General features: G+C 49.9%; 9 protein-coding genes across 9 annotated transcripts; 3 read left to right on the forward strand and 6 right to left on the reverse strand.

The window, feature by feature from the left end:
• Nucleotides 1-679: 679 nt before the first annotated feature.
• On the reverse strand, nucleotides 680-2112 carry PSV08DRAFT_216272 (uncharacterized protein; the record flags this gene model as incomplete). The annotated part of the gene is made up of 3 exons (XM_066092132.1): nucleotides 680-1298; nucleotides 1350-1797; nucleotides 1933-2112. 3 exons carry the CDS (start codon nucleotides 2110-2112, stop codon nucleotides 838-840), a joined length of 1089 nt encoding a protein of 362 aa, XP_065949832.1. The 3' UTR covers nucleotides 680-837.
• A 337-nt stretch (nucleotides 2113-2449) lies between these two features.
• On the reverse strand, nucleotides 2450-6741 carry PSV08DRAFT_216276 (RNA polymerase I-specific transcription-initiation factor-domain-containing protein). The gene is made up of 4 exons (XM_014228752.1): nucleotides 5354-6741; nucleotides 3658-5304; nucleotides 2858-3215; nucleotides 2450-2800 (listed from the first exon to the last, which is right to left on the reverse strand). The coding sequence occupies exons 1-4, from the start codon at nucleotides 6639-6641 to the stop codon at nucleotides 2533-2535; spliced, it is 3561 nt and encodes a 1186-aa protein (XP_014084227.1). The 5' UTR covers nucleotides 6642-6741; the 3' UTR covers nucleotides 2450-2532.
• A 175-nt stretch (nucleotides 6742-6916) lies between these two features.
• Nucleotides 6917-7995, forward strand: PSV08DRAFT_407437 (chromosome segregation protein Spc25-domain-containing protein). The gene is made up of 2 exons (XM_014228751.2): nucleotides 6917-7212; nucleotides 7275-7995. Exons 1-2 carry the CDS (start codon nucleotides 6993-6995, stop codon nucleotides 7817-7819), a joined length of 765 nt encoding a protein of 254 aa, XP_014084226.1. The 5' UTR covers nucleotides 6917-6992; the 3' UTR covers nucleotides 7820-7995.
• Nucleotides 7983-10939, reverse strand: PSV08DRAFT_399117 (P-loop containing nucleoside triphosphate hydrolase protein; the record flags this gene model as incomplete). Its single annotated transcript, XM_014228750.2, has 4 exons — nucleotides 7983-9862; nucleotides 9913-10167; nucleotides 10217-10268; nucleotides 10709-10939. The coding sequence occupies 4 exons, from the start codon at nucleotides 10937-10939 to the stop codon at nucleotides 7983-7985; spliced, it is 2418 nt and encodes an 805-aa protein (XP_014084225.2).
• Nucleotides 10917-11828, reverse strand: PSV08DRAFT_195550 (uncharacterized protein). Its single transcript, XM_014228749.2, has 2 exons — nucleotides 11671-11828; nucleotides 10917-11599 (listed from the first exon to the last, which is right to left on the reverse strand). The coding sequence occupies exons 1-2, from the start codon at nucleotides 11807-11809 to the stop codon at nucleotides 11112-11114; spliced, it is 627 nt and encodes a 208-aa protein (XP_014084224.1). The 5' UTR covers nucleotides 11810-11828; the 3' UTR covers nucleotides 10917-11111.
• Nucleotides 11829-11962: 134 nt separating this feature from the next.
• On the forward strand, nucleotides 11963-12231 carry PSV08DRAFT_359234 (uncharacterized protein; the record flags this gene model as incomplete). Its single annotated transcript, XM_014228748.2, has 1 exon — nucleotides 11963-12231. Exon 1 carries the CDS (start codon nucleotides 11986-11988, stop codon nucleotides 12229-12231), a length of 246 nt encoding a protein of 81 aa, XP_014084223.2. The 5' UTR covers nucleotides 11963-11985.
• Nucleotides 12210-13599, reverse strand: PSV08DRAFT_268443 (Elongator complex protein 4). The gene is made up of 2 exons (XM_014228747.1): nucleotides 13134-13599; nucleotides 12210-13065 (listed from the first exon to the last, which is right to left on the reverse strand). Exons 1-2 carry the CDS (start codon nucleotides 13585-13587, stop codon nucleotides 12323-12325), a joined length of 1197 nt encoding a protein of 398 aa, XP_014084222.1. The 5' UTR covers nucleotides 13588-13599; the 3' UTR covers nucleotides 12210-12322.
• A 751-nt stretch (nucleotides 13600-14350) lies between these two features.
• On the reverse strand, nucleotides 14351-15659 carry PSV08DRAFT_268457 (WD40-repeat-containing domain protein). The gene is made up of 2 exons (XM_014228746.2): nucleotides 15630-15659; nucleotides 14351-15459 (listed from the first exon to the last, which is right to left on the reverse strand). Exons 1-2 carry the CDS (start codon nucleotides 15634-15636, stop codon nucleotides 14438-14440), a joined length of 1029 nt encoding a protein of 342 aa, XP_014084221.1. The 5' UTR covers nucleotides 15637-15659; the 3' UTR covers nucleotides 14351-14437.
• A 130-nt stretch (nucleotides 15660-15789) lies between these two features.
• On the forward strand, nucleotides 15790-20619 carry PSV08DRAFT_195557 (snf7 family protein). Its single transcript, XM_014228745.2, has 8 exons — nucleotides 15790-16111; nucleotides 16162-16262; nucleotides 16312-17064; nucleotides 17678-17862; nucleotides 17913-19266; nucleotides 19405-19427; nucleotides 19709-20005; nucleotides 20162-20619. Exons 1-8 carry the CDS (start codon nucleotides 15823-15825, stop codon nucleotides 20247-20249), a joined length of 3090 nt encoding a protein of 1029 aa, XP_014084220.2. The 5' UTR covers nucleotides 15790-15822; the 3' UTR covers nucleotides 20250-20619.
• The last annotated feature ends 183 nt before the right edge of the window (nucleotides 20620-20802 follow it).

Genomic DNA, 20802 nt, shown 5'->3' on the forward strand with positions numbered 1-20802 from the left:
TTCTTCGCATGTGTACCTGAAAAGCAACCGTTCCATGTAAAAGTAGTACACCTTAGTACAGGCACCATGGCGTTTCGCTGCTTCGCACCCACTTCACAATGCTAGCTCAGATTTTATGCATCGCCTTTAGTCCTAGCTTTCCGATCAGCATCGCAATGCGGCAAAGATGGAGGCGTCCCGCCACTCCATCTCGCATACTGGCTAGCTTCTCTCGATGCGTGGCTGACGTTTGGAAACACACCTACAACACCTGCATACGGATACGCAAGCGACGGTCTGTCACACCTGCGCTAGTTTCGGGCTTGTAAGGCCCTAACCAAGATCGAAGAAAAAAGCAAAAAAAAAGAAGAAGAAAAAGAAAAGGAAGAAAAAGCGCGAACCCGGCCGAACGGTGTGTGGGTGTGGATGTGGGAAGCCACATGTACTAAACTTGGAAATTTCGGAAAAAGTGACGTTGTGCTTGGGTTCAGCGCGGATCTCGAGGCGAGGAATTTTAGGGACTTTTTGGGAGGGAAAAGAAAAGAAAAGAGGGGCTAGAAAAAGCCGAGGAGAAGTGGTTGTTAGAGAGAGAGAGAGAGAGAGATGAGGAGAGGGTGTGGCTCGGGTTTGGTAGCCGTAGTTTAGTACCCAAGACTCTTGACGTACATATAATTTCTGATGTCACAGGTCGGTTCGATTGTCTGCATGGGTTTCATTCTGGGAAACATTCATACTCATGTGGTATACACTACTGTTTGGACAAGGCATCCTGATAATACATCACTGCCCATCTGTTTAAATCCTTGCTTGAAAGTATAACGTAGTGCTATCAGCTCCTCGTAACTTGGTAAGTTGTATTCACAACGGTCGAGAACGGCCGGAACCGAATGAGCCTTTGTGTGCTCCTGCACCTGGTGTTCTTACCAACGCCACACTCGACTCTTGATTATTTGGAGCCCCTGAAGTAATCGAAAGTCGGTTGCGATCAAGCAGCATTCTCGGCAAGCTGTTGTGCTTGTACTGCCAGAACATCCTCGCTTTTTTCTCACACTCAAGTTCTTCCTTCACCGCTGCAATTTGAAGCTGATGCTCAAGCCCGGTCGCCTCGCACTGTGCTGGTCGCTGTCTTTTTGCAGTAACCTTCGCCTTCAAAGCTCGCTTCTGTATATTCCATCTTTCGCGCTGATCTCGTAATCTCTGCCGTCGAAGTTTCTCTCGAGCTAGTCTCGCTTCAAGTGTACTCGTCCTCGCCCTTTGTTCTTCGAGCTTCGCTTTGAGATCCTGCACTTGTTGCTCGAGAAGTACGCACTCATCTATTGCTACATTATAATGTTAGCTAGTCAATCAGAAATATACTTCAATTCGCTTACCTTGAGATGAAGATCCAGGAACATCACACGTTAAATCGATAACTCTACGGTTTAGTGAAGCCGCAACAATAGGTGGCAGAGGCCGTCGTATGATATCAAATACAGAATTTCTAGGCCTCGTCTCACTAACTTTGAAAGGGTGCGCTTCATTCTTAGTGATAGCTGTCTCTTCAACGCGTGCCGGAATCTCTTTAATTGGAGTACGGTGAGACGCTTCGTAAGCCTCCCGATTCTGTAGAAGATTTACGAGGGCAACCTTGAAATGACCAAGCAAATCCGGGTTTGTGATATCCAAAGTTTGATTCAATCTCCCCGTTGCGAGGAAGATGAAGTGAATGGCAGATTCAACCACTGCTCGCTGGAATTTTCGTTCCTGCGTCATACCGCGTCCAGCATCACCATTGCTGATTGTACCGCCAATGTAGCTGAATGGCGGATCGTAGTAGACCTTGCCGGATTGGATATCCGGAATGAGCGGCTCTACTCGACAACCGGTACCTTTGTAGTACCGTATTTCTTCGCCTGTAGATTCAGCCCAGACGGGCGGGCCGCTGCTCTTCCGATGATAATGGCCAGTTAGGACCATGTGACGGGTGTTGCATTGTAGGTTTTTGTCTATGTATTGCTTCTCTGCGAATTCGTAGAGACCCATGTCCGAGATGGCGACAAAGTGAGCCGCAAATATGCCAGTAGCATATTTGACGAAGTCACCCAAGACATACTGTTTGCGAGGCTTCTTACTGTGCGGGAAAGCCAAACTCATCGAATGCAAGTTTTGAATACCTAGTATGTCTTTTGGTTAGCATCTCTAATCCAAGCAAGCTACAATTGACGATGCATGTATACTCACCTGTACTGTAAGTGGCAGTTCAAGATAGCTGCAAAAGGATTTTTATGTAGAGGTTCAAGTCAGATGCGTCAGAGTAAGTTCCGGAAATAGGTCAAATATCCATTTGAGGTGAAGGTGAAGAGTGTTTGCGTGCCAGTCCAAAGTGGGGAAGGAGCGAGCAAACAACAAACAAAGCGGCGGTGACAACATTGAAAACAGTGCCAAGATCGATGCGGCAACTGGCATATCCTACACTGGATGCAGTTTTGCGTAAGCAATGATATAGTACTTGTGTGGTTTTCTATTCATTGTTCTGAGGAGCACAGTTGAAGTCGTTTAGCAGCGCTGGATGCTTCACGCCTTGTACACAACCTTGCTAACCTTGTACTCTACAATAGTTCCAGGGTTCCCTGCCTCTTTGACAAAATGACCAGCAGCAACATATGTTCCGTTCTGCAGCTCAGCATACTTGGGGTTGCCCGTCTCGAATGAGAAATTGACAAACGAATCGCCGTACTCTGTGGTCTTTGCATCTGGAGCGCCAGTCAAGATAGCACCAACGCTTGGAGTAAGCTTGACGGTTCCCTTGTAGTACATTGCAAGAACGGTCCCATCATGATTCCTGTGTATGGTTTGTTAAATACTGCCTCCTTTTGAGAAACGATATTACAAGACGCACTTGACCTGACTCCTCACATCGAGTCTCATGTTTGCACCATCGGCATCGTTGTGAATGTAGTCGTATCCCACACCATGTAGCACCCCGTCGAGTTTAGGCTCGAAGCCCTCTTCACTCTTTACGGTGCCACTTGTCATGGGCACAATGGCTAGTTGGGGCCCTGACTGGCCACCGACCTGCATTGGCGCATCGATTTCGACGCGGACCGTAAAGGCTGGTTGGAGAGATGGAAAGCCTGACATTTCGGAATCAGTAAAAGTTGTAAGGATATGTAGGCTCAGACAACGGCTTAGATGCAAGACTGATGTACTGAATTTAATCAGAATTGTATCAAAGTAGTGAAGAAGCGGAGGAAGGACTTAGCAGTGCAGCCGAAGCATAATAAGCTTGAATGCATGGATGCGGAAGCTACCCCTCCAACCCCACTTTCTCGGTGGTACGAAAAGGAGGAGCATCTTTCCTTCCTTCCGCGCCCAATGACATCATCAAATCTACATGTTATCTTCTTGAAGGCCAGCGGCACTTCGGATACGAACGGATACGACCATGTTGTGTTGCTCTGGAGCTTACAACCTTAACCAGTAGTATGTCTACCTCGTTGTTGGCACACGTATGCTAACTACATCTTAAAATTACACAGTGTTTAGTTGAGGACGAGTGTAATGCTACATAGATGGATTCTTGGAATAGATCAGTAGCATGGATGATACATTGCTAGTGGTTTTGGGCTAATAGTCTATTGACGTGCTACAACACCAAAACATGAAAGCCACTCGGCGCAACTCCAGCTCAAAAGCCACCCAGTCTCTTCTTCTTCTTCTTCATTTTGTTCTTTTCCAACCTTCCCCCAAACTTTCCCGGCTCGATCTGACTCTGGGGTACTATGAATCCCGAGCTGGATACTGGCTCTTGACTTGGAATCTGACTCTGCATCGGTATTTGACTGCTGTTGACCATGCCACTCAACATGGGTCCGGGAGAGCTTCTTGGAAATAATAGGGGCTGACTTGCAGTCTTCGCCCTTGCCAACTCATCTTCACGTTGCTGACGCCTTTCCCTGCGCTCCTTGGCTTTACGCTCTTTCTCGCGTTGCCTTTGGCTTTCTTCATCCATGTCCTCGGGCTGAAGGTCCCGCTCCGTGGCAGTCCAATTGTAACTGTTTGGATCATCTCCTGCTTGCCATTGTCTGAGAATCCGAGATGCATTTGCACCAATACCCACTGAGTCTTTGGAAGGGTTTCTGTTGCGCAGATGCTTGCCTAGTCGCGCCAAAGGATCTTGTAGAGCACTTTGCGTGACAGGCAAGACAGGTGGTGATGAGCCTGGCAAGGACGATGGAGGCACAGAAGACTGTGGAGGTGTTGGAAGTTGTTGAGAGCTAGAGAGCTGCGATGGAAAATGGAAATCGCCGTTCCTCGGTCGCGATGGCAAAATGGGTAATGCGATGCCCCGATCCTGGCTTAAGCCCAGACGTGAGCCAGTGATCGCAGCTTCTAGCTCATGCTCTCGTATACGCAGGCTGGAGAATAATACTTCAGCAGCAATGCCTCGGGCAATCTGCTCCTTCGATTGCCGGACACGGCTAGGCACCGTAGGTGGTAGAGGTGCGACCCACGTTTCTAGCAGGGTATCATAAATATCGGAGATGGTAGGATCGTCCTCCTCCTCAGCCAAGCCAAGTGTCTGCGCCGACGCGATTCGCTGGAGAAATAGGGCGTTTTCTTCATTTTCGGCTAATAGATCTTGGAGATTCGAAGATGCCTCGTCCACGTCCGGAATTTGGAGCTTCGTGTTGGCGTACTCCATCAGCGTACCAATTGGCAGTGGCACAGAGTCAGGATCGTCGGCGAGCATTTGCTTCACCTCACCCAGAACCGCTGTGATGTCCAAAGAATACTCTACGTTGCTTTCAGGGCTTTCTGCGCACTGAAGGGCCTCGTACAGGAGTTCGTTGTTACGTGTAGTCTGCACAGGGGCGTCTCCCAAGACCTGGTCTGATTTCAAAATCCTTGATGGGATCTTGGAGCTCGGTACGTCTAGAACATCCAAACCATCTGGGACTATTATCTCGTCCTCCTTGTTTACCACTTCCGTCTTGGAAATGCCGACTCTAGGGCGTCTTATCATACTGCGTGTGAAGTCTTCGACTGCCTCTTCGGTAGCGAACGATTCCTGAGTCGACGACCTCGCAGTATAAATGACGAGCTCGTGAATACTGGAGGTAGACAGTACCACGAACAGCCGAAAGAAGTCTGCGTCCATTCTGATGCCCCCCTGTTGCATAGGCTCCATGTATAGGTTAGCGATCCGGTCTGACCCATCGATGGTCAAATCCAGTATACCAGGATCAGAACACGCTACCATAGAGGAACCGCCTACAGGGTGCTCCACAAAGGTATACACCTGAATGAGATTGTTCAACTGCGAATAAAGCACCAGGCACGATTCTGTTCATGTTAGCAAGCCTTATCATGGACTGATCAGTAGGTAACTTACCATCTTCTGACAGCATTTGTACAGTCGTCTGAAGAGTAAAGTCTTCTGCATCCCGAAAGTGTGTCCATGATGCCAGTACCGTCGTCACTGACTTTTCGGCCGAACCACTTTCTTCAGCTAAACTGTTGACTAGCACCAGAATGAGACGGGTAGAGGTCAAAATGAAGACTTGGTTCGCATGTTTTGGATGAAGCTTGGCGTCTAAGAACCACTCTGCGGATCGCTGGTTGAGAAATGTCGGGCAGGCTAGGTACTTTGGTTCCCCTCCTTTGATGCTGACAATGCTCAAATGGCGTCTATTGCAGACTAGCAACGTATTAACATCGGCTACCCAGAGCACTCTCGCCCATCCATCTTCGCCAAGCACATCCTCAGTTTCTGAGCTGGTGATTCGACCGCGAACAAGACATGAAGGGATGTAAGCTTCACTCTTGCGCGAACGGTCAATCTCCCACACGCTCCACATTGGGCTCTGGTCAACAATGGCGAATTGTGACTGGAAGCTTGGATTGAACGCTACATGGCAATGAGTATACCCGCCAGTGCTTTCCTTGTCTATGCTGAAGATAGGGCGCGTATCAATCGTCGATGGGGGGAGTTCGTAGAAAGCCGAAGATCCATTTGCACGAGCTTGGCGGAAGCAGATGGGGTGGAAGAAAACTGTGCGTGTGGGAAGTCGCACAGCGAGTAGAGAGCTCCGATCCTCCGATTGAGAGAAGCAGATCTGCTGTATAGGTGCAGCGTCCTCGTTCCAGTATCCTCTCTCGGCCTCCTTCAAAGTCGATCCATCTATCCATGTTTTTCTGACCATACCCCATCCCAGCCTTTCTTTGTTTAGTACCGCCAACTGAAGTATATTCCCAGCTTCTCCCACGGGTAGCGCAGCGACCTGTCGTGCACCTTCATATCTGTCTTCGAGGGTAATGGAACCGAAGGACAGTAAACTGCCAACCAGAGGGTCGTAAACGGAAGTTGTTTTTGAGATCGCGGCAGAGACGAGACCTAAATCGGGAAGTATCGCAGCTGCAGCCGCAATTTCAGGTATGTCCTGTACCAGGTTTCTGGCTTCTTCTTGCGTGCTTGTCTTATTCGCAGAGGTTTGAGGATGAACAAGCTGGATTGGTGTTGTCGCAAGCGTATCCACAAGGCGTAGGCCCTCCAAGGTCCGGATTTGCCTGAACTTCTTGGCTGTGTACTGTCTTTCAAACAGCCACTCGCTATTCTCTAAATCATAAATAGCAGTGCCAGGGTAGCCGTAGTTCAAATCTCCAGACAGTTTGTCAGCCATTTGGCCGTTGTAAAGGTTGTCGTGCAATCGCAGCTCGGCGGTATAGAATCATGCTTTGAAAACGGCGAACGGAGGGTGGTTTTGAGGTCGAATACCCAGCAGGCGCAATGAGCAGTGAACGCGACAGTGGAAGAAAACCGCGGTGGGTCAAAAAGGTGTACTAGCGCCGTTGAGCACGTCGGCACGTGCATGCGCCCCGCAGATGTTTTCTTGGCTTTAGCGCGGACGTCTTGTTTACCCGGCAACCGTCCAAAACACATTCATCCTCCTATCCCACCAACGTCATATACTGACAGACAACGAGAGTTTCGAAGAGATATTCAGCAATAAGCCGTGATCCCGACTTCCATCATGACGACTTTTGAGCCATCTCTCAGCACGACCATGCGTGCCCCCTCGCATGACGCTCCGTCCATGGCTGACCAACTGCCCTCAATCAACTTTGGCTTTGACGATCTGCGCAGTCGCATGAACCAGTTTACAACGCGATTCGATGCATTTATCGAAAATGGCCGCCGGCGAGTGTTGGAAGAGCGCAATCAGTTCCGCATGAACGTGGCAGAACTACATGGTGCGCATGCCCAACTACAACAAATGTGTTGAGTCGATTCCGAAGTGCTAACAAACACGCAGAGGATCAACGCATGAAGAAGCGCGACATTGAAATTCTCGAACTCAAAACTGCCCAACACAGCCAAACCGTCGCCAAAGAGTCCCAGGAAACTTCGGAGATGCAAGAAGCCATCTCCGCTCTCACCCTGCAGCGCGACGAGCGTCTCGCACACCGCGACAATCTCCGCGCCCAAATCGCCGAACTACAAAAGACCATTTCTGCCCGCCGTGAAGCCCAGCTCAAGCACCGCCGATACCTCGATGGCCAGAGTCGCTACAACGAGCCCGAGCTGGACTTTTGGGAGAGTTATCTCGGGCTGAGGATTGAGGGACTGGGCAAAGACGACAGACTCAAGTTCGTGTACACCAACGTAGATGAAAGAGAGTGGGATCGCGAGGCCTGGTTTGAACTCGATACTAGCGAGCGCGACTACAAAGTGCTGGAAGTCAGACCCAAAGTAGAGCGCGAAGAGACTGAAAGGGTAGTCGAGAGATTGAACGAGACTCGTGATCTAGCAGGCTTCTTAAAGGGGATGCGAGAATTGTTTGTAGAAGCTTGCAAATAGAGCTTTGCTACTACCATGGAACATGACGGTTACGATATTGGGTTACAGGCGGGCGTTTGGACTCGTAGGGCTACATGTCGGTCTTTTTTGGCTCGGTTTTGATAATACCCCTTCAATTTACTTATTTGATTTCTTGTTTTCATAATAGACTCGTTCAACACAATCATCTCCCTCCATTCTTGACTTTGTAATACTCGGGCGCATACTCGGTCAGCCAATCCATATCCACCTTGCTCAGGTCCCGGATGTAAATCTTGTCCCGCGTAGACTGTATCTCAGTGTAGATGACCCAATCCGCCTTTCTTGTGAAGAATACAGACGATGGATGTGCCCAGAGCGTCGTCTTACCGTCAATAGTAGTAAAACTACCATCTGCCTTCATTCTCGCTGCGTGGGCGAAGAAGCCAGATGTAAGGCAACGCCTCACGCGCTCGGCCATTGGTATACCCCCTACCCTCAGCACACCAGACGATGAAAGCACGTTCTCCTTGACGCCAAAACGGTCAAGATAAGCCGCCAGCTGTTTGCGTACACTGACTGCCTTTACAAGTGCTTTGTGGTTCAGGTTGTTGGAGTGGCACCACGACGTATTACCCATGCCTTCTTTCACAAAAGCCTCATACACATTGTATAGCGTGAGATGGTCGCCTTCCTCGACCGCGAACCGTCGTCTCGCAGCATCGAGCTGTTTCTTGCCTCCATCATGCGATACGAATGTGTTTCCTTGGAGTGTCATCATAGCTGCTATTGTGAGCATTTCGTTCAGACATCCAAATTCCGGCTCTGCGGCTTTCAGAAGAGCGCGCGCAAGCATCGGCTCGAGGGGCAACTCGGCCATCCGCGTTCCGAGAGGTTTTGTCAGACGGGCATGGGTATCGAGGGCACCGAGGGAATAGAGGAGATCCAGAGCACGGGTAATGAGCGCCGAGGGTGGTGGAGAGAGATAGTCAAAACGAACCACGTTTGTGATACCAAGGTTAAGAAGTTGGAGAATAACCGGTGCGAGGTTTGAACGGGCGAGCTCAGGGAACGTGGCCTCCTCCAACCCCTCATACACGGCTTCTGTATACAACCTAAAACATTTGCCCGGTCTGGTTCGTCCAGCACGTCCGGCCCTTTGTGTTGCGCTTGCTTTTGACACAGGAACGACAGCGAGGTTCTCAATTCCTAGGTCTGCGTTGTATGCGCGGAGCTTGACATAGCCTGTATCTACTACGAACACAATACCATCGATGGTCAATGAGGCTTCCGCAATGTTGGTACTAAAGATTACTCTTCGTGTATCCGGTGGCGGCTTGGTGAAGATGAGATTTTGGTCTTCTGCAGGAAGACCAGCGTAGAGAGGTAGAGGCATGAGTTTTGGCTGAGACGAGGACATCTCGGCCATATGATCTCCGATCTTATCAATTGCATCATCTATTTCCTCTCTTCCCGTAAGAAACACGAGAATATCGCCCTCATTTTCGTGCTTGTGAATCTTTACAACCGTGTCCACGGCTGCTTCAACGTAGTTGTTCGTTGGTTCTTGCAGATATTGAATTTCGACCGGGTAGGTGCGCCCCTCAATGCCAACAATGTAACCAAATTCTTCCTTGCTCTTGCCATGGATTTTTTCCCCTTCATCCGGGTTGAAGAAGTCAAGGAACCGCTCAGCCTCTAACGTAGCGCTACTCACAACTACTCGTAAGTCGTCCCTTTTTCTCAGAACTTTCTTCAACAAACTCAGTAAAATGTCTGAAGACAAGCTACGTTCATGTGCTTCGTCTACCATGATGACAGAGTAGCGTGAAAGCAGAGGGTCGACGAGCATTTCGCGCAGCAGGAGACCATCTGTGACGAACTTGATCTGCGTAGCTGCTGATGTAACATCTTCAAAACGAATGCTATATCCGACTTTCTGGCCAAGTGGAGTTCCCAACTCTTCTGCCACTCTTGCTGCGACGCTGGTACATGCTATGCGCCGAGGCTGTGTGATGGCTATTTGCTGACCGCTGCTGCACCAACCTGCTTCAAGCAAGAATTTTGGTATTTGTGTTGTTTTTCCTAGACTTTTGTCAGTCATAGCACCCAGGAATATTCCAGACTTGATTTACCGCTTCCTGTTTCACCCACAACGATAGTCACGGGATAGGTTTCTATAATATAGAGCAGCTGATCTCTAAGCTGTGCAATTGGCAGCAGGGCAGGTGGTTTGTAAAGACTAGGTATCAGGGTGGTCTCAACATCTTCTTCATCAGCCATGGTGCACTGGCGTGACGTTAAAAAGTTCAAAAGATTATTGGCGTTCAGAGTGACGAGGGCATCTGAATGGCTGATGATGAACAGAGCAAAGCACTCTAGTGGGTGGACTAGTCATGTTAGGTACTAGCGCATTCCGATTTGGGACTGTAAGCTCACCTTCAAGACCCGTCCTCCACCCACCACATTGCTTGTAGTGCTTTCGTATATGCTGAAAATTGAATCATATCTAATAGCTAGACTAATTGGGCGGAGATAAGATCGTGTATGTCTGAACGGACCGCAATGAAGCCTTTCACCCTTCTCAATTGAGGACGTCTCCAACATTTCTATTCTGAGTTTTGAATGTCGCATACAGCATTTCTTCAATCTAAAACCTATATTTTGAGTTCTAAAAAAGATCTCGTAGATCTCTACTATAAATATCTAGGCATGAAAATAGCTATACTGCATTTTTAGTGCTTAAACTCAAGTCCTCTTGACGGAGAACCTTCCTCCTTCCTTCGCTCTTCTGTTCTGTTAGTAGTACTATCAATGGCGAAAACTCCTAAAATTCGTGGGTTTTCACTCTCTTCCATAATATCGATTTCACAAGGCCCATTTGATGGTTTCAGAAAATCCAATCGGTGTCTTGAATATTTCGGAACTTACGAAGATGCTTCTATGAGACGAAAACTCTGCTTCTTCAGCATATAATACTGACTTTCCCAGCGTAGAAATGAATCTGGATGATGTGAGCATATTCCAAATACCAAGTTGAAGACATCGTATAAAGAAGCCAAGACTAAAGAGCCATGTCAGTGAAACGAGTCGGACCTCATTATTGTGAAGGCCATTTACAGAGGTGACCAGATGCGAGTTTTCAACTTTAGTACAATCCATATTAGGTATCCATTACATAGTTTGGTTCGTAGTTATTTCATGTTTTTACATCGTCCATATATGCAGAAGCATAGCCGGATGCTTGCCACACTCTTTCGCATATCTCGTTACGCTTTGTGTATTTCCAAATACCTGTCAACAGGAAACATACTCCCAGTAAGCGCTTGGTAGATCATCGATGTCTCCTGAACTTCTCGGGAATGTTCTTTTCCACGACACCCCTAAGCTCCAGCCTCTCCCACTCCTCCTGTCTAGCCTCTTTCTCCTCGTGCATCTTGAAGTGCGCAATGTCCTCGGGGTGATTCAGGTCCTCCTCCTTGACGTCGTCTCCGCTATGGTACTTCTCCCAGTGGTGAATTTCATATTCGTATTCGTCATCGCCGTGGTGTCCTGGGCCTAGACCAAAGTCCGGTAGCTTGGTGCCTTCGGCGTCCTTTTTGGCGAATTCTTCCAGAGTGATTACGCCGTCTTTGTTTATATCGAACATATCGAGAATAGTTTGAACGACCAATTGCTTTTTAGCGTCAGATATTGAGGCGCTAGACGGGTCTTCGAGGCCGTAGGTGCGTCGAATGTCCATGGCTGCCCAGAGACCAGTGTTGTCATAGTCGTGCAGGCGGAAGAAGAATTCGGCGTCGAAACCGGCTATATGATGCTCCTCTGGTGTATTGTCAGTTGATATCATTCTGCTTATGTGTTTCATCACACAAAGGTAGTTAGGGAACTCATACCAGCCATGTGTCGAGTCGCCCAATCAGCGTCCGGGGGAACGTCGACTTGTGCATGCTCCTTGCCGCCGTGCGCCGAGGCATTGAGGGCGCACGAAAGCAGCAAAAGCATACCCAACGGTGCTTTTAGTATACGGCTCATCTTTTTTCAATCGGAGAGGCTTGAGAGGGCAGAAGGAGAGAGCTGGGTGGCGCGCTGAACACAGGGGGATCGGTTAGGCCAATGACCAATCGCCGACACTATGTCATAAGGGTCTCGAACGCCCGCACCGCACAGGCTTAAACCTCCGATGGCACCGACAACACCATCAATTCACAATGAACGTATTAGCCCTTCTGAGTCTGTTGTTCTTCATTCCTTTCCTCTTTTTCCTCGCCTTTCTTGCCGCATCTTCCTGCATGGGCGAGGGCTTTCGTGCCAGATTCGCTGGTGTCACATTCAACCCTCGGAACGCGTCCTTCGGTCGCAACTACACACGAGGATTCGGGTCTGGGGCTGGCAATGGAGGATGGGAGCAAATCGAAATGGAAGACATGCTGGGAGATGATAGCGACTCAGAATGAAGGAGAAAGTGTTTGAGTTGATGAAGTTTGCGCCATGCTCACCATCTCGGTGCTTTGCAGGGTATCTTACACAGCAGACGAATTACATGTTCTAGAACTCCAAGTCTTGCTTCTTCGGCATCGCACTACCACCAGCCGCTTCCCTTACAGCTTCCTCCTGCGCCTCAGTGTCGCCCTCCATCGGCGGCAAGCTGAATTTTGCGACGACAAACTTCCGTCGGCTCAACGTGAATGCCATGTCCTCACCCAAATCCTCCACACTTCCGCCACCGCCTTTTTCGTGGAACACTGGCAGTTTATGTACCGCAAACATTCCTTGTGGACGCTCCTCATCCTTGGTAGTACCGGCTGATTGAGCGAGCGCTTGCATCCGCGAGTAGGGGAACGGTGACAGCTCAAAGACACCGTCTGAGAGGATTTCCATCCAGCGGACGAGGCCGGAGGACCGGGGGTACAGAGTCAATGGAAGCGTTATAATTGCGGTCAAGCGCGTAGAATACTCCCGCAGTAGCCCTCGTAAAGCATGAAGGAACTGGAGTATGGAGGTTGGATGTGCAGCTGACGAAGGATATAGAGCAGGCGAGAGAAGAGATGGTATTAAAATCCGGTGGATTGTATGGGGCGGAGTCGAGGCGAGCTGTTGCCTTATATTTTGCAATATGGAAGGAAATGGCGATACGATGGCACCCGTTGGTGAAGGTATGGGAACATAATTAATGGCGGTTCCTACCGGGAGGGTGAGGCGTTTTGCGAGGTCGAAGGTATGACAGAATACAGCCTGTTCTTCGGTTGTACCATCGCCTTGCACTGCCGTCCTCTGTGCACTTGGAGATCCTGTCACATAACCCGTCAGAGTTGTTGAAGAAGCGACATCGAATTCAGACTAAATGTACAAGACGCACCTCTAGCAGTCTCGAACTGTCCCAACCCCTCGTATCTCCACGCTATCTTCATCTTTTCTGCTCTTTCTTTACCCTCTTTCCTCTTGTCTGATGTGCCATCTGATATGCCGGGCAACTCTCTCCCCCACACCTCGCCCATGCCAACCACATGTACCTTGTGGCCCTGGACTACTCCCTCAGCCGCGTAAAACCGCAGCAATGCACCTGCATAGTCCGTTGTTCCGCTCTCCCCTATCAATATAGAATGTCCCAGTGCTAGGCCGGCATGCCCTGCCAATATCCCATCAAGCGAGGGTGTACCGGTTGAAGTAGTGGGGCGGCCGTCAATGGGTGAAGGACGGACACCTGGTGGGGTTGGTGCTGGTGGGGTTACAGAAGGAGTAGATGGTGAATTCGACGCGTCTTCCGCAGCTGGCGCGCGTGAAAGCGCTACATTGCGTTTGCGGAAAGCCATCTTGGTGATTTTGAAGGGTGAGTCGCGACATGTAGGAAAATGTGGAGGGACTATCGATAAGCCCACTAGCGCCAGACGTCATCTGCACCTCTCATCCTTGACTGCGGAAAACCCGAGCATATTGGAAATTTACATACGAGGCTGATGATGTATTTTAAGTAACAGTGATTGAAATAAGCACAAAACAAGCCTAGCAGCCTACTGGACACTCCTTGAGCATGTATTAGAATGTAACACAGTCATGTGTGAACGAAAGGCATGTACATACATGTACCTAAGCGTGCTGTGAGATCAACATGGAATCTGTTCTTACAAATAGCTTTTGTAACAAAACAAGAAGCAAAAAGAGAAGAGCATACATGGCAAGACAAGAGATTCGAATCCACGTGTGACGGAAAATGTGCAAAAAGGAAAGGTGCCTCTTCAGAAGAGATGAGACTTTAAATCCCATGATTGTAATTTTGTAGCTACTTTCCTGATTAAGTGCGCTTTTTCATGATAGATATAGTCATTTTACGCATTGGTAAAACTGACGGAGTTGGGGCTGATGCGTGTGGTTGCGGCGGAGGATGCTGGAAGCCTAACGGCTGACTCACAAAGGGCGCCTGAACGCATGAGAAGTCAAGAGCCAAGAGCCCAAGCAGGTTACTTGCCAATGTTCCTGCTCTTAAAGGCTGCTTTCACGCGTGAGACCACTCATATCATAAGTATCACATCATAAGGCCAACCTGATGTACTAGTGATACCCCAAAACCAGGAAAAGAAGTACGTTACAGTTCTCTTTATCATTTGGTATAATTATCATCCCCTAGAGCTCCTTGAAGTGTCTCTGCAACATGTCATAATACGCCTATTTCTTTTTACCTGAAGCCTCGGTTGCGCTTAGCTCTCGGATAAAAACTTTAGTGACACCGTCTGGTACATCATCTATGCCATCCTCAAATCCCGGGCTTACTCCAATCGCCACATATTTGCCGTCGTTTGAGAAATCAATGGTCTGAACGCTGGCAGGGAATTTCTGGTACTGCCGTATCCTCCTCTTTGCCACAGCGTCCCAGAGCGCCACTATGCCGTCACCCCCTCCTGTAGCAAAGGTACCGTGAACTGGGTGGTATGCCAGCGCATGGACTGGATACACTATATCCTGACCATCTACTTGTTGTCTGTGGCACTTGAATGCGTATTTTCGCGACTGCGACTCTTCGGAAGGGTCAAACCATTCGACCGCAACACGTCCTTCGATGCTCGAACTCGAATAGCCAGCGTCGTTTGGCATGCATGAAACAGCGCGCGTCATATACTTCATCGAGCTTTCCCTCTGCTGCCATGGCTCTACGCTCACCTCTTCCTCACCCGTCTTGGCTGCAGCTGCTAGCTTCTCTAGTTCGTAGATATTGACCGCTCTGCTGGCCATGGCAACTACCAATTTGGTGGGTGACGCGGAAAGCGAGAAAGGCTTCGAGGGCAGGCGGACAGCGGAGAACTCGCCGGGTTGCGACAAGTCGTGCAGATGTAGTGTCGAATCCCATGATGAAGAAATCAATAGGTTATGCGCAGCAGAGAAGAGTACGTTGCGAACGCCCTGCGAGTGTGTAGACATGATGGTTTGCGCGCCCGTCTCCAGGTCGATCCTCCGTACTTCCCAGTCTAAGCCACAAGAGAAGGCCTCATTGTCGTCGCGACCAAAGCAAACATCCAATACTGGCGCACGGTGCTCGAACTTCTGCAGCAGCTTTCCGCCTGGCTCAGCATGGGTGTCGTAGAGGTAAACATGGCGGTCCCAGGATGAAACTAGTAATCGTGTTGGGTTGTTGGTCGCGAATTTGACGGAGGATATAGGTTCAGTTGGGTTCTGTGCAAGCTCGAATTGACCTGTGCATCCATGTTAGAGTGTGTACAATTTCCAGTATATAGTCGAGGGAACACTACTACGGTGCGACAGTTTGCAGCGCTCACATTCATAGGATGTAATGGAGACAGTGCGCGTTAAAAGCTGACGCTGTCGTAGTGGCTTCAACACTACGAAAACATAGACCACTTACTCGACATGTTGGCGGTGTTGGCTGCTGGTGAGTGTGGAGAGGTGGGAGCTGGAGTGAAGCTCCGCAAGGTCGGAGGTCCGCAGCTAAACAAATAACTTGGGATGCACGCTAGCAAGGCCCCTCCAAAAGTTCCCCGGCGCCCTGTCCTTCTCAGTTTACCTCCGCAAGCGACGTGACTTTCGCAACCACAAAGATGCCGTTCGCACAGCTGGTAATAGGCCCGCCAGGCTCCGGAAAGTCGACCTACTGCGATGGCATGCAACAGTTCATGGGCGCTATTGAACGCAAATGCTCAGTCGTCAACCTTGACCCCGCGAACGACCACACCTCGTACCAGCCAGCTGTCGACGTCCGGGACCTAGTCACTATTGACGAGATTATGGAGCAAGAGGCTCTGGGCCCGAATGGCGGTGTTTTGTTTGCTCTGGAGGAGCTGGAGCATAATTTCGACTGGCTAGAAGAGGGCTTGAAGGAACTCGGAGGTCCACATCCATGCAATCAGATTCGGTGGAAAGATACTTACGCGATGCAGATGACTACATCTTGTTCGATTGTCCAGGGCAGGTCGAGCTATTCACACACCACGGATCTCTGCGGAACATCTTCTTCCGGCTACAAAAACTCGGGTATCGAGTATTCGCCCACCACCCATGGCTCGCAACTGAGCGCTAACCTCTCGCAGCTCGTCGTCGTACATTTGACAGATTCGATAGTCCTTTCACGACCATCGCTATATGTCTCGTCTTTACTCCTCGCGTTGCGCAGCATGCTGCAGATGGATCTTCCCCACCTGAACGTTCTGACCAAGATCGACAACTTGCGCAACTATCCCAACCTACCCTTCAACCTTGATTTCTATACTGAAGTCCAAGACCTACAATACCTATTACCGCACCTAAACCGCGAACAGACGTCCGGTATACCAGGTCCTACAACAGCTGGCGCAAATGAAACCATGGACATGGACGATGACGAACCAACGTCAAAGTTCTCTGCGCTAAACAAGGCAATCGTGGAACTTGTTGAGGAATTTGCGCTTGTAGGTTTTGAGACGCTGGCGGTCGAGGACAAGAAGAGTATGATGACACTCCTGCGGGCGATTGATCGAGCGGGAGGTTTCGCAATGGGTGGTATCGAAGGCGCAAATGACACTGTTTGGCAGATGGCTATGCGCGAAAATGGGGCAACCATAGACGCTCGTGACGTACAAGAGAGGTGGCTGGACAGACGAGACGAGTTGGACGAGGAGGAGAGAAAGGCATGGGAGGAAGAGACCAAAGAGATGCGAGACCCTCCACCCCAACACGTTCCACAAGCGCCGCCAAAATCGAAACCGTCGAATGAACCAAAGGGTGGAGATAGCGACGACGACATGGAAGATTTGGAGGAGATGCGGCAATTCATGGAGAAGAACAAGGGCAGTGGCATCAGTATTGTCAGAAAGTGATGGATGTTGCACCTTGTCCGGACTTGTTGATGGAGAGGTGCTGTGTTCTACTCATGCGGGTTTAGCACGCTTGTTTAGTTGCAATCGGCTCTACACCTACGCTCTCTCCGGAACCTCTGTAGTATGAGTACAATCCATAATACGTAAAGCCGTGCACAGATGGTCTCCCGCAGATAGGATGAACCAGGTCTAGATATACTTTATACGTGACAGTATAACATGTTGCTACTCCAAGGTCAAAAGCAATGATTCGTAGCATGTTGTACTTTGCGAATAAATTTCCTTTCATATATCTCAGACACGGCTCGATTACCAACTCTTCTCTGGTCCAAGACCAATTGTTTCAGCCATGTTGATTGCTATAGGCGGACATGATTAGCGGGGCACATGGCCTTGGAACAACGCGTCGCATCGGTGAGCGGCTGCACGCGCCCCCGCACTCCTTACAGTACACATCAGCCTAGCATGTATGGTTTATGTACCAATGTAGCACACGAATAATCATCTCTTACGCTAGACCGTATTGGCTCTTGTCGTCAGCTTGGATAGGCACTTTGCTAGGTACCGTGGATCCTCCGACGCGCACATGCTTAAACGCAAGGCCTCTGGCGACCTCTCCGGCCCCCACGTCTCCATCTTTAGCAACGACCCCACGCTTGGACGTCACAAGCGGAAGCGTACCCTCTTTCGCCCCAGGCACACCAAACCGCAGTGGACACCCAAAGCAGAGCGCGACATGAGTGAGCTGCTTGAATTCATACTGCAGCACGAAGAAGCCTTCAAGAAGTAAGTCCAGCTTCGACTGGCGCTCGCCCTGCATTGCCTGATTGTTCCAGCCAGCATCGCCTCGCATCGTTGTACGCCGACTTCCGCCAGCAACTCGATATCAACCCCGAAGGCTACCATGCGAATATCGCAGCATGGACCAAGGCGCTTACTGATGCTGCGCGAGCGGGTGTCGTTCCCACCCAGGGCACCACACACGATCTCCTAAACATTCGGGCAGCCGACGAGCTTGCACGAGCGCTGCAACATCCACAATATGGGAAGCCGACATGCTTACCCGCCGTGTTTCATGAGGCCGTTCAGAAGAAGGAGATGATCCCTCTCAAAGACTTTCTTAGTTCCAAGGAGAGTATATACAAGACGTCGTGGATTCCATCGCCCTGGAGAGTGTTACAATGGAGCTTGCGGCAGGTCGGGGTACTTGGCGAACCGCAAGCACCGGCCAAGATGGAGGTTGGAAACTTTGTCATTCTGAAGAATGTCGAAGTTGCTGCGGATGAGATACTCGGCAAAATGAAGGACTATACATCGACAGCCGACCGCGTACTATCAAGGACCGACTTTCTCAAGCGCTTCTCGACCGTCCTTAACCCCTCCGCATCGCTCACGACAAATGATCTGAACATCATACTGGCCTTTCTAGCTCGCGATAAGCAGGCAATATCATACAACGCGCAGACGATCAAGTTCAAGCCGGAACACGAGCATATACCACTGCCCATCACAGAGGAAGATGCCGCTATTGCCAACCTTCGCGATACGGTAGCAAAGATCAATGCACAGATCCCACCGTTGATGGAGAAAATCGCCACTGCGGATGCTGCAGCTCGCGAGGCCGTAGCCTTGAAGCAGATGGTTCGTGCCAAGGCAGCACTCCGCTCCAAGAAGCTTGCCGAGAGTGCCCTCGCTCAACGCTCAGACGTTGCTCTCCAACTTGAGCAAGTATACACAGACCTTCAACAAGCTGCAGACCAAGTCGAGATAGTAGAAGCTATGCGTGCTGGTGCAGCGGCACTCAAGGGCTTGAACGAAAAGGTTGGCGGCGCCGAGGGTGTTCAAGGAGTAGTGGATGCTGTCAATGAGCAGATGGCCACTACAGAAGAAATCACCAACATCCTCAGCGAGACTAGTCAGCCTCTTGATGAGGGTGAGATTGACGATGAGTTTGAAGCCCTCGAAAGGGCAGATCGCGAGAAACGGGAGAGGGAGCAAGCAGAAAAGACGGCTGCAAGGCTTGCGGAGCTAGAAGAGACTGAGATGAGACGCAAAGAGAGGATGGGTCGCATTGCAGCTAAGAGCGAAGATGAAAGGACGGAAGAGCGGGTCAATGAAGCCTCCCAAGGTATGGCAAACATGTCATTCCAGCAGCCACACGACGAAACGGAGAATTCCGAGGAAAGTCGTGTCCCTGTACACGCATGATTTGTTATTCAATCCATGGAGCGTTCTTTTGGGGGCATGGCACCGGCGTTGATGGATTATCAGCTACTACTAGATCTAACATACTACATTCACAGAGGCATGGTCCTCTTGCATTTGAAGAACACTTCGTGCATCGTAATCTTGTTTGTCCATAGCTTTACATTAATAGCTGATCCTGGAATTCGGAAAGCATATCCTTTAACTGCATGTAGATAGCCGTTGTGTGAGTCGAGATGGCGCAATGTGTAGATGCATCGGGCGGTCTGACGTCTCGGGTAGGGCTAGCTTTCCGTCGCCAAGCCAAGCTCTCGCAACCAACGCCGAACCTCAGACCTGACGACGCACCGCCAACGCCCCTTCGGCTTCACGACCACCTCATCCCACGCTGGGATATCTTTTGTCACAATTGACTCGCTCTTTCAAGCTGGTTGTATAACATCACAAAAACAATCATGAACTCGATCCGCGCCGCAACCAGCGGCTCCCGCGCCATCGCCTCTACCCTTTCCGTCACCCCACGCACCGCCACCCGTGCCTTCTCGCGATCACAAGCAAAGCGGTCCGGTCATGGACCTAGCTACGACCCTCCATCAGGATGGTTGTTTGGTGTTAAGCCCGGCGAGGCGTATGAGAAGGAGGGGTGGGAAAATGCCATGTACTGGGGTTTCGGAGGCGCATGTGCGTTTGGAGTAGTTGCCTATGCTTTCAAGCCTGATACCAGGTATGTCTAATCCCACAAATGTGGACTGGCGGGTAGCGCAGAGCAGTGCGAAGATGAGTGGAAACGGCAGGTCATAGGAGCCATGGGACACGCCAAGGGGAAACGGAAGCGAGGGGAAAATAACACAAGCTTGGGCAGTAACTAACAATAGTATAGCATCCAAACCTGGGCCCTAGAGGAGGCACGACGAAGACTTGAAGCCGAGGGTATCCTCTCAGACCCGGACACCATCAAGAAGGAATAGAGAGCACCAAATGCCAGCGGGCGACTAGCGGATGAACTACGTGTGGAACACACCGATAGAGAGGCGAGATTCTACAGTAGCACGAATCAAACTGTACATACGCCAGCGAGGATGAAGAGGGGCTTTTCTTTTGTGAGTATGGATCCGGCTGGTCCAAGGGCTCTATAGACTTTGCAGAGGGTACCTGTTATCACCCATGGGTGTGCAATTATACTTGTTTTTATCAGCCACATTGCATGGCTATGTCAGGTGATGTTGCTGAAGAGGAATACAAACCAATGGATTTCCTAGGATGTATATGCGATGTAGAGACAGATAACGTCACGCCAAGGAAAGATATCTAATACTGATTCGAATTCTTCAAGTGGTAGGCCCCTGTTCGTTTAGTTCCTAAAGAGTGTATGTTCTTCACCCTACAGGACTGTTCAGCAGCGTTGGGGTAGACTCTGCGGTGCTTAGCTGCTTACCCTACTGAAGCAGCCACAGTAACATTAAAAACACAATGACTTGCGCTAGCCTGTCTGTATCTTTGAGCTTCGGATATGAATAGCTT

The sequence above is a fragment of the Bipolaris maydis genome (assembly GCF_028858645.1).
Source record: "Bipolaris maydis strain C4 unplaced genomic scaffold PSV08scaffold_2, whole genome shotgun sequence".
Classification (NCBI taxonomy): Eukaryota; Fungi; Ascomycota; class Dothideomycetes; order Pleosporales; family Pleosporaceae; genus Bipolaris; species Bipolaris maydis.